Source organism: Chelonia mydas, chromosome 2 (assembly GCF_015237465.2).
Source record: "Chelonia mydas isolate rCheMyd1 chromosome 2, rCheMyd1.pri.v2, whole genome shotgun sequence".
In the NCBI taxonomy this organism is placed as follows: Eukaryota; Metazoa; Chordata; order Testudines; family Cheloniidae; genus Chelonia; species Chelonia mydas.
In genome coordinates this window covers 190,473,635-190,485,760 of record NC_057850.1, presented here as the reverse complement: position 1 = coordinate 190,485,760, position 12,126 = coordinate 190,473,635, and the positions used below count along the sequence as shown (strand labels likewise).

The 12,126-nt window shown below is 41.4% G+C and overlaps 1 protein-coding gene across 1 annotated transcript in view; it reads left to right on the top strand.

Annotated features, from left to right (window-relative positions):
• Positions 1-3,598: 3,598 nt before the first annotated feature.
• ZCWPW2 (zinc finger CW-type and PWWP domain containing 2) overlaps positions 3,599-12,126 on the top strand; it is a 111,479-nt gene continuing 102,951 nt past the window's right edge. The window contains exon 1 of the mRNA XM_037890393.2: positions 3,599-10,435. Coding sequence (XP_037746321.1) covers positions 10,149-10,435 — 287 coding nt within the window. The 5' untranslated portion in view covers positions 3,599-10,148. The remainder of the gene's footprint in view (positions 10,436-12,126) is intronic.

Below are 12,126 nucleotides of genomic sequence, written 5' to 3'. Positions count from 1 at the left end.
ATGAATACGTTTCTAGCTTGTAAAACACTGGTAAATTGTAGAAGTGTACTTTGTCTCTTTTCAAAGGGCCTGTATTTCTTTTCACAAAGGCCCATATCCTCAAAGGTAGTTAGGCATAGCTCCACTCTGCGGTGCAATGCCTAACCCCTAGGAAGTCTGCCGTCTAGTGGAATCTTCAGTCCCAAGTTAGGTGCCCAGGTCCCCATACAGTATAGGGGAATGTTAAGTGCCCAAGGAAGGTATTCTCAGAAGCCAGCAACTGGAGTGGAGTGAAATGCTGAGGACAGCAGCTTAGAGGCCACCTCAGAGACAGGCACCTCTCTGTCAGCTTGGGATCCTCAGCTGTGAATTCTGTCCTACAATTAGGTGTCTAAACCAGGTCAGCTACTTAGGATGCCCATGCTTTAGCAAATTAAACCCATCAGGATGAAACTGATACCTTGAGTTTTTTGTGCAAAATGAGAGTCAAAGTGGTTAGAATAGCCTGGTGGTTAGGGTACTCAGGCTGTGAGAGAACTGGATTCAAATCCCTGCTCTACCTGAGTTATAGAAGGAACTTAACCCCACATTGCAGGGAAGTGGACTGTAGGGTCAGTTTTTCTGGCATGATGAATATTTATTTAATTATTAATACAAAGTTGAACAGCTCCAAAAGCAGAGATGCAGAAAGGTCCACCCCAGCATAGTCTGCTGGTTAGGCTATTTGAACTGAAAACTGGTTCAGGTCACTGCTTCGAATTAGGCAGGGATTGTGAACCTGAGTCTCCTGCATCCTAAGTGAGTGATCTACACTGGGAAATGCACGGCACAGCTCATTACCTGTGAAGAAGCATCAGCATTTAGGCAGCTTTGCAAATGCTGATTGGTGGAAACTTAGATGCTTACAGGGTTAGGATGGTCTCTACTCTCCTCGGAGAGTTGTGCTGTGTACATAAGACATGACTATTCTTGGACTGTTTTAGAATTTAGCTGTCAGAACCAGGGATGCTTCCATTTAATCTACTCTCCTGTCATGGATACTAGAATTTAGTCCTTATGCTATGCATCCTGGCATAATTTCAGTCTTCATTACTAAAGAGAAAAAGATCAGTTGCAAATATGTATAATTTTAACACTACCAGAATGAAAGACTGTAGCTGAGGTTCACTTTTCGGTAGAAGTAAATTGTGAAACTCATGGTCAGGGCTTATTTTTTAAAAATAAATATGGGTAAAACCCTGGCCCCATTGAAGTCCATGGCAAGCAACTTGCCTCTGTACTCAGATCTCTTCAACTACCTACCAGTTTGCCTGTCTTCTAGACACCCTTTATGGTCACTTATGCCACCACAAGACATGATGGTGGAATCTGGTGTAATGAGTGGTAAGCAACAACAGTCATTAATCACTCTCTTGTCACCAACCCAACTATCTGCCCACCAGGTTTTGACCTACCAAGACACTTGTTGTCATCCCTGAACCGGTGTCAAACAGGACAGAGCAACTGTGTGGCCAATCTTTTCCAATTAGGTTTCTCTAACGACCCAGTGTAGATACGGTCAACTTCAGACTATGTCGCATATCCTTGACAAGTGCTTGACATCAGTGGCTGGCTACCGGCTTTTCACCTGGCTGATGACGATGCTATCAAATGGCTAGGCACACTGTGCATGTGCTGAGAGACAGACATGGTTTATAATAGCTATTCCTGTATGTCCTCTAGTCATTATAAAAAAACTATTGCTGGAATACATGCTTCATACAAACACCCACAAAGGAATAAAGTGAAAGATTCTTACCATCCATATTCCTCTGCAAAATGATAAAAGCTATGTTGAATTTTTACCAAATTATTCACAGGAACTACTTATGAGCACTCCGGTAAAATAATGTTAATTTATGTAAATATTCCCATTTAGCCACTGAGTTGTTGCTGTGGTATAGACTGTAGCACATTTCTTAAAGGGCTGGTGGTTAAAATGGCAAATAATGCCCACAACCCAGAGGATAGATAGTTCCTAGCATGTCCCTAAGTGGAATCAAACTTTTATACATTATTATGCTAGGAGGTTGGATGAAACTTTATTAAAGCTGGTGGGCTTCATCAAGATAAATGTAAGGAACCACCAAGCTCCTTTATGGAACCGGAAAACTGAAACAATAGGAGCCAAAAAACGGGCACATTGCAAGGCTTGAGTAGAAGCTGAAACATGTGCCCCAAAGAGTTTCCCTGGAGACTGATATACAAAATTCCAGGGGTAGGGTATTGGTTGGTGGAGGAGCTTGCATTACATGAGAGAAGCAGACAGAGATGGAGTAAAGAAGCCTATATCTGGTCAAAGAAGCCCTTGTAGCAAGACCCTAAGAAAAAAGCTACAAGAGAAAAAGCACTAGGGTAAAGTGCTGTATGAAAGAGGCTTGTAACTGCGAAACAGAAAACTATCTCCTGCTGTTTGATTTTTACTGTGTTCAAGGAAACAGGACTTCGTAAATAAAGAAGATTGCATCAAAGAACTACCTGACTAGGAGCTTGCTCAAGGCAATCTGCTATCCTAGACAACAATTCAGTATGCCATTCCCCATGCCACTCAAATTTGGCCAGTTGGCTGCCCTTCTTCTGTCACAGGAGAAAGGCAGTTGGGCCAAATCGGCTGCCTTAGGCAGCTGCTTGTAGCTAGAAGACCTCTGACTTGATTCCACCCTGATTGTCTCCTCCTAATGGAAACAACCTGCTAGATCCTGAAAATTAGCTCACCTTTCAGGTCAAAACAGGATTACCATAGTGCTGCAGGCTGGGTAGGCTAGTAGAACACAACCAAGTGCCTGGCAGGGGAGGTGCCCTACGCACGTGAGCACCCCCAAGAAGAAGCTGCTTGTTTTGTGTGCCCTTAAAGGTCCTGTTCTGGTTTGTGCCTTAGGACTCCTGCGCATTTTCTTTCATCTAGCAGAGGACGAGGCTGGGGAGGGAAGGCAGGTCCCATCCGAAGCTTGTCTTGCCTGAGCTGAAGGCCAGTCAGCCCTAGGTAGGACAGTGGGATCAGCGCTAGAGATTGCAGGTTCTTCCAGCCTGGCGTGTATGGGAGCTGCAGGGACCCGGTGCCGGCGGCGGCAAGGTGGGGACAGGTGTCTCCCGCTATCTCCCAGGAGGAACAATTCCTGAAGCCTCTGGATGGTTACAGCGGGATGAACGCCGCCAGCGCTGGGGGACGCGCACGGGCAGGAGGCGTCGATTCCCGCCAGGGCGGGAGGGGGCGCTCGGCTCGGGTGCTTGCACGGGGCAGGTCGCTGGGCTGAAGCAGCGGGAGCAAGGGAGCGACGCGCTCAGCGCGTTGGAGTTACCTGGCTGCCCACGCCGAGCCTCGCGCCATGCGGTCGCCTGCCGCCGCGTTTTCCCGCGCGCTGCAGGTGCCCGGCTCCGGCTACAGTCAGCGCGCGCTGCCTCGCTGAAGCCCTGGCCAGAAATTCCGTTGGTCGGTTTGCCCTTTGGGCCTGAGTCCGGCGCCCCCTCCCCGGCTCCTTCTTCGACGAGTCACACCCAACATCCCGCCCTGTGCCGGCGCTGTATGGGGAGGGTCCGTCCCGTATGGGGGTGAGCGGTGGGACTGTGGGGGGTGGGGGCCGTACGGTGTGGGGGTGACTGGTGGAGCAGAGGCCGCATGGTAGGAGGGTGGCTATGGAGGCAGGCGGTGTATAGGGCAGCGGCAGGTGTGTGGTCCCCGTGGCAGTCCCTGCGGCGTGAGGGCTGGTTTGGGCGGGAGGAGGCTCGGGGTGGGCAGAGCTAGGGGGCGCACGGGTGGAATGGGCTGGGCAAGAGGAGAATGTGTGGGCAGCATGGGGGAGGTGACCCATGAAGACGCAGCGAGTCGCCCTCCCCCCAGTTTTCATCCAGTCTAGATTTCTGTCCGGGTGTTATGAGTCCGCTAAATTGCACAGACACAAAATTTGAAGCTTACTTCTGAAAACTTCCCACTGCATCTTCATGAGAACAACGTGCCATCTAATGGATCGTATACTGTATGTTTAGTTGTAGCGCAGCTGCTTGGAAGTGGCAGATTGCAGAAAGTGGTTGTTTCATGTCTAAGTCTAAAATAAAGGGAAGAAGATATTCCGTTGATTATAATGGAACAGTGCATCTTTATGGTATTTTCAAAACTCTGTTCCCTACCACCTCATAACTAAACAATTACATTTCTTACAGGGCTATCTCTAGGTGTTTTGCTGGCCAGGAAGGAAAACATTTTCAGCACCACCCTAGGGCCCCCATCCTGGGAGCAACAGAGCAAGGAAAAAAACAAAACAGCCAGACAGTCAGCAATGGCACAACAAAACAACCCCCCAAAAGCCCAAAAACAAAAGCTGAACAGCACAATGGTGTGGTGCTGTCCTAGAAAAAGGTGGTGCTCAGGGCCCACACCCTGCTTGACTGCCCCTAAAACTGATAGTTATTTCTTGGGGGAAATCATTGGCCCATTGAAATTAATAGCAAAACTCCCACTGACTTCATTCCTTGTAGTTAGTCACAATCCAAAGTTTTTGAAAATATTAATTGTTTTGAACATGTCAGCAAAATTGAATGAACGTTGTTGTGAATTAAAATACTTGACTTTTTAAAATAACGAAGAGACCATGCATAGAAAATTTCAGTCTAAACAGTTAAAGTATGGCAAACTTATAAACTTGAAAACGGGGGTGTATACTTGGAAGCATTAGCCTTAGTATACAGATTGCTGCAGACTCTTACATTATAGTATTTCCTAATTGGGAATATTAAGCAGCCTGTTTGTAGCTTTGTCTTTTGTCGCATTAGATTCAAAATTAGAAAAGAATGGCAGTGTAATCGCAAAGATTATCTTGCAAGTGGAGAGTTTAACTTCATCCATCTGATGGGATTTAATGGGCAAGGCTGTTGTCTATATTTGGTAAATGTCATTATTCCTTTCAAACAGACATGCCTATTCCTAAAATTGAAGGTAGGTTCATGCTGAAACAAGTGTTAATTATAGAACACTTTTACTTTGTTCTTTGTATTTTGAAATATAAAACATTTAAAATTAGCACCTATGCATCTGTCTGTAGTATAAAAATTATTTATCCGTACTCAAAACATTTTACTAACAATTTTTATTACTTGTAGCACAAACATTTACAATTCACGAGTTTTGACCTAGATATCATGCTATAGCAGACTGGAAAAATGTTTTCTACATTGAGATTCTGTGCAATTCTGTCTTTATGCAACACCACAGTAATACAAAGGAGTGAAGAATTCTACTTGCACACAGAGATATCTAATTTATTAATTAGAGAGATACAGAATAGGAATATCATTGAAACCCAGATTGATTTAATAGAATTTTACAGGTGTGGCAGTTTTTACAGGCGATGATCTGGAAAGATTCTTGCAAGTTAAAATTTCATATGTTTTTATGATACCAGAAGATAGGTATGTAATGTGTGGGCTTCTGCACCAAATTCATCCAGCGGTAAACCTTGTGCTAAAGAAAGTTCAGTCTTTTTGGAGGAAATGGTACTCTGAAAAATAAATTAGAGCTAGACAACAAAACACACAGGGTTCATGAGGCATTACAGTATTTCCACCCTCAATTAGTGTTCATGCTTATTATTATTGTACTTAGTGGCAGGCAGTGGCTTTTGAATTACAAAGATTTTAGCAGAAATTAAGATCTGCTTCTGCACCATTGAAGTCAATGTGAGTTGTCAGTGTGGTCCCTTTGTCTTGCCTCAGTTTTCCTTCTTTCTTTTTATGTCCATCAGTTTTTCTGTGTAGTGCAAAAGTGGGACGAGAAGGGAGATAGGCATTTAAATTTTGGTTCAATACAATAAGTAGACAAATAGTCAGTTTAGTACTTTTAAGGATTTAATTTTTTAAAAAGAATGTGTGTGTGTGTTCCTGCCCTCCTTTGTCTTTAACCAGTTAGATCATAAGCTGTTGCAGGCAGAAACCTAGCTTATTTGATGCCTGTAAGCCATCTGTCAGAGTTTTGGGTGTGCGTTCTGTGTAAGCAATATGAATCACAAATTAGATAAACTAATATTATCCCTCATAAGACAGTAGTTAGCTTTGGCTCCATTTTTTAGGCAAATAATATGTCTTTTAAAGGTATTGCCATCTTTTTTCAATTACTAGAATTTCTTTAAGGAAATCTTAAAATAGAGGTGACGCAGAAAAGTCTAACAACCTCCTTTGGCAAATTATTCTATTGTTTGACTGACCTCACTGTCAGAATTTTTTCCTGCTATCTAATTACATTTGTTTTTTTCTTAAAACAGTACCCTTATTTACTTAAGTAATTATTTTCTTTCTTTTATGATGTCTGTCTTGTATTTATAGATAATTATATCAACTGCTGTCATTTTCTCTATAATTTTTTCTCTTAATCTGTCTTTTTTTAGGTCATGCACTCTGAGCCTTTTAGCATTTTTTGTGGCTGCTCTTGCCGTTTCCAGCAGCAAATTACTCTCTAATAACATGCACACACAAATAAGGTGCCCTTCTTTAACATGATAGTTGAATTCCTAGAATTTGATAAGTGTAACATCCTGAACCAACAGCATTGTCTTTACTTAGGTCTAATGCTCTAAATCAATCAGTGTCCAAATCTACCTATTCAGCAGGCCAGATGTAGAACAAGAGCTCGTCTTTCGCTTATCTGAGTACTTAGACTTTGAAATTCAGCTCACTTTTCAGCCACAGGGCTCAAAATTTACTTGCCCAAATTTAGGCTGTTCCCACTTTGTATCTCATACTGAGTTTTTCCTTTGTCACAAAATGTAGGTGAAGTCTTACGGATGGCTAAATGGAAGAAGAACTTCAGATATTTTGGGGGGCACTGTTCTGCCTCTTTCCATAAGTTTTCTCTTGGTGCCATGATAGCAGTTGACTTGCGCTACTCAGCAAATGACGTCCCTTTTTCTGCCCTGGCAGCTCCAACTGGCCTGTTTCTCCCTTTCTTAATCAGCAGTCTCCAGTTAGGTGATACAAGATTTTGATGACTTTAACTCTTCAGAGGGCAATCCTCACTAACCATTCTTGTGTACTTTGCAGTGATCAAATTCTTGAATCAGCTTCTCAGTTGATTCAAGGTACTGGTGGGTCCTCAGAAGAGGGGACTTATAAGCTGTTCCTTATATGGAGTAGGCATGTTATGAACTTTGGAAGGCAATGTGTGCCTGCTCCTGCTGCTTAAACACCTCCCCCATCAGGGAGCAGAGAAGTCCCTTGGTTCCCCAATAATAAATATCAAGAGAGGCACCTGGCTCGTGCTAGATCTCACAAGGAGGATAAGGCCCACCACCCCAGGAAGCATAAACAGGAGAGTAAGGAAGCCACCATCTCCTCCACAGCTGGACCTGGAAGGACATTGGTCTCTGGAGGGGCCCCTCATCCTGAAGAAATTGATAAAGACAAAAAAATAATAATCCTGCTTGGTGTTTCTTGAGTTTTAACAGTATATCCTGATTGTCCTGGATTTCGTCTTTTCCTGTTATTTGATAGTATCTCTGCTGCCTCTTGCCATGAGAAAAGAGGTGGAAACTTTGACAACTTCGCTGACCTGACATTATATGCATGAGGATCTTTGCCTATCTGAGAAGAGAGTAATTTAAGCTTGAAATAATATCACAACCATTCATTCATAACTGGCTTTAACAGTGCTTTTTCCTCCGCTTAAATTTTCTTTTTTGGTTTAACAAAATCAAAAACTTTGTAAGTAAGCTAAGAACATTTTCGTTGCAACCATGTTAATTCTTCCATCATTCAAAAAAACAAAATTGCATTTGTAACTTGCAGTTTTCCTACACACTTGAATTAATGAAGTAGAAGGTTTGCATCATGAGTTGTTACTCAGTGTTAAACCTTAGCCAGTGAAATGGATGGGAGATCAAATGTGTTGTTATGGAATGCCCAGGGAATCACAACTATAATATTCAAGCTTGTCTCCCAGGCTAATCAGAGTCATAAGGGTGTATGAGAGTCAGATCATGAACCTTAGCCTTCTCTGAATTAGTTTAGGAATATACAGTCTAAATAAGACTAGTGAACAACAGCTAAGTTGAAACTAGCAGTCTTGCTCTTTAAAGCTTCAAGTTCTTTGTAGAGATCTTTGAAAGGTGACCAAGAAACTGTCAGCATCATGGTGTTGCCTTCTTATTCTCCAGTCTATAGTTTTTTATGTTCTTTCAAGCTAGCAAGAGAAGAGATGTCTGCCTTCTCCAAAAGGAAAAATAATAACCCTGGTTGGTGTTTCTTGAGTTTTAACAGTATATCCTGATTGTCCTGGATTTGGTCTTTTCCTGTTATTTGATAATGTCTCTGCCGCCTCTTGCCATGAGAAAAGAGGTGGAAACTTTGCTGACCTCAAAGATCTCTACAAAAGAAGAAATGGAATGAGGTCTGAAGAACTTGCTTTTTTTCAGGCTCATTTCACTTGAAAAGCAGGACAAGTTCTGTCAAAAACCTTCCAACTATCTTCCAGTCAAACCATTCTATTGAAGAATTACATGGCTGGGCCTATGGGCTCCTACCTTTGTAGCTCAAGAAGTAGAGTCAACATTAATGTATTTCTCATCAAGATGACCCTGTGTTTTTGGTTTCTATTTTGTTTAGAATGTCCTGGGAATTTCTGTGTTTTCTCCAAAAATTACACAGATGAAAATCAGTGTAAAAATTAGCTTCACAGTGTTTGGGGTAAATATTGGGATTCATATTTTGGGACAAGAGGACAGAAAAGAGCAACAAATAGAGGAAAGTAAGAATATTGAAAATAAAAGCAGTTTAATGCTGTGGTTTATTTCTGGAACTGTGTATTAACAATAGGTATAGATATGTGCATGCATGTGTCTATATCTTCCCCTCCGTTGCCTTACTTTGACAGACAGCCTTTAAATTTACACTTAGACTAATTTATTATTAACATAAGCACATCCACCCAATGAATGTATTGGGTTTTCTTAACATAATCAGGATTTTCATGAACTTGAATGTTATAAAATGCAGGTGACAATCAATAAAAACTGAATAATACCTTTTGTAAAACCTGAGCGTTTTTCAGTTAAAAACCGAAAACAAGGGGCCTTACTCATTGAACATCTGGGTAATTAAAGTGACATTGAGAGGCTTTTGGCTTCAGGCTTATTCCAGTTCCAAAGACACGTCATGACTCCTCTGATTCTGTTTAGTGCCTAGCTTCGGAGCAGGGTATCTGAAGCCAAGAAAATCAACTTTCTTTTCTACTGACTAGAGCAGAATAAAGATATACTATTCCTACTACTTCCTGATAAGAGGATGGGACCTTCCGACCCATAATCAATCTGCAAGTGCTGAACAAATGTATCTGGAGGACCTGATTTTGATTTGAAATTTTCAGTATTTGTCTGTTGTGAGCATTGATGTGCTCCAAAGGTCTTCTCATAATACACATTCCAATATGACTGAGAGATTGGTCTTTCTTGTGCTTCACACTAGGAACCAACCATTTCCAGTTCTACACTCTGCCTCTGCACTGGCCTCTGATCTGTAGGTCAGGGCATCATAATAATTCTGTACGTTAAAGTTTTTTTTCTTTCAATAAAAGATAAAAAGAAACCATAAAAAGTGTATGCTGCATATGGTTAGTAGAGGAGGTGTTCATTCATGTATCTTTATAATTACTAATTTATCTTACAGGATGGATGTGCTTTCAGAGGCAAAAGCATATTTCAACCTGTCTTTTTAAGAAAACCCACCTTCATGTTTTTTTATTCTTGTTATATCTGTTTTTACTTCAGAATGTTTCCTTTGCAGGATGGTGAAGAGGAGATGTACAATCAGAAAGAAATATATTTGGTTTGGTCATCCTCTTTTTCTCCTTATTACTTCCTTGTCTTAAGCCTTAGATGTTTATTAATGGAGAAGGAAGCAGGTGGGGTTAGCTATGTCTTTTTGGCCTCTTTGTTTACTGGTAGATGGAGACAGAGTGCTGTTCGTTCAGGATGTTTCCTTTCCTTGAATGGGAAAAGGACAAGTCTGGAAAAAGTTTATTTTTCTTCATATGAGTTGTTAGTTTATTTTGTTTTGTACTGATCTGCATAATTTTTTCCTTTACATTTCAGAATAAATAAAATTACAAAAATTGATCCTTAGAAGACTGGAAAAATCTTGGAGGTTTTGCTATGGATACTATAAACGAAAACCATTTTTATCTAGACAAAGTGTGGGTTCAATGTGAGATTGGCAGTTGTTTGAAATGGAGACTGCTATCAAGTGATGATGCTGCACAAGTTGATCACAGTGAGCCATGGTATTGTTATATGAATACTGACCCATGGTTTAATAATTGTTCTGTTTCTGAAGAATATTTTCCTGAAGAGTCTGAGTTTAATAAAAAGGGATTTAAATATGTCTACTCAGAACTTCCTATAGGAAGTCTAGTTTTGGTGAAAATGCGCAGCTGGCCAAGGTAAGGTTAAAATTGTTACAACTGTAAAAAAGTAAGACATCTGTTCATTTTGTAATGTGCATTTAATTTGAGTTCAGTTCTCCTTTGAAAGGTAAAAATGTGGAAGAAATATAATATTTACGGTTTCTTAGTGACTTGCAGATCTAATGTTCTCAGTTTATAGGTAAGATGATTTTTTTACCCCTAATTGTGAGCCCTACAAACACTACTTGGATTTTGAGAAGCAATCTGGGTTCTTTTCTTTTTTATGCATAATCAGAGTAGCTATGGGGGGGGAAAAATGTCCTCATTTACATCTGTTCAATTCTATAGTTTTAAATTATGCACTCAGTGGCACCTGTGCAAACCTACTGAATGCAATGGTGTTACACAAGTGTAACTGATTAGCACTTAGTAAACAGTATTGTAGATGATGGACAAGGAGAATAGAATTTAGCTTACTCTTTCCCTTAGCTGTGTTGGCTTTGTATGGCTAACAGGGGGAGTAAGAATAAGATCTAGTAAAACCTGTTCTTTTTACTTAAAGTAACTAGTATCTCGAAATATTGCCCCCCCCCCCCCCCCCCCAAAAAAAAAACCCCAGATGTGCCATTTCTGCACAGTCTGTTCTTAGAATAAAAATGCACTATTTATTATCAGGACTTTGGTTTTTACCAGTTTTTGATGTTATCAATTTTTAAAGTTACTTTCTTGCTAAAAATGTATTACGGGTAACAGTTTTAGTATCATTAAAAAATGGGCTCAGTACTACAGCTCACAGAATGGAAATAATGATTCACCCCTACCCTTTTCTCAATAAACAAACAACAGTTCCAATATATACTGTTCTCTTTTGTTGCTGCTTTATCCAGATTTTCTCTTTCACAGTCAGTAGGAGCAGTCGCCACTCCTCGCCTTTGTATTTGATGAGAAGAAAAAAAATCAGAAGTAGCAAGCCAAGAAAGTGTAGATAATGTAGGGAGTGTAGATAGCAGGGTGGATAAAAATCTCGGATTTTTTTTAAAAAAATCCAATTTTTTTTTAAATCGGATTTTTTTGATCAAGTGCTTTTTGAGGAAAAAACGTACCTAAAGATAGTTTTAATTAAGATACATTATAGCTCAAAGATATCTCATCATGGAATAGGGATTATAAATTCTAATTCTATAGTATGAGACAATATATTCATGTCATGTTTAAGAAAAGTTTTGAAAATGAGTTCCAATAGTTCATGGATTAGGGACCAATTTTATGGGGTTCCAGGGGCTTCTGTGTAGATTATTTAGATTAATCCATCCATCCATCCAATGGGGCTCAGTGTAGAACAGAGGTGGGCAAACTTTTTTGGCCCGAGGGCCACATCGGGGTTGTGCAACTGTATGGGTAGGGAAGTTTTGTGCCTCCTCAAACAGCCTAGCCCCCACCCCCTATCTACCCCCTCCCACTTCCCGCCTCCCTCAGAACCCCCGACCAATCCAATTCTCCCCCCTCCCCCCCATCCAGCCGCTCCCTGCCCCCCTACCATGCCAGAGCCAGCCACGCCGCCACACTGCCTGACAGGAGCGGCAGGCCAGAGCATGGCTGCGGGGAAGGGGCCGGGGACTAGCCTGCCTGGCCAGGAGCTCAGGGGCCGGGCAGGATGGTGCTGCAGGCTGCCGTAGTTTGCCCACCTCTAGTCTAGAAGATACCATCAGAGATGTTTAGTTTTGCAA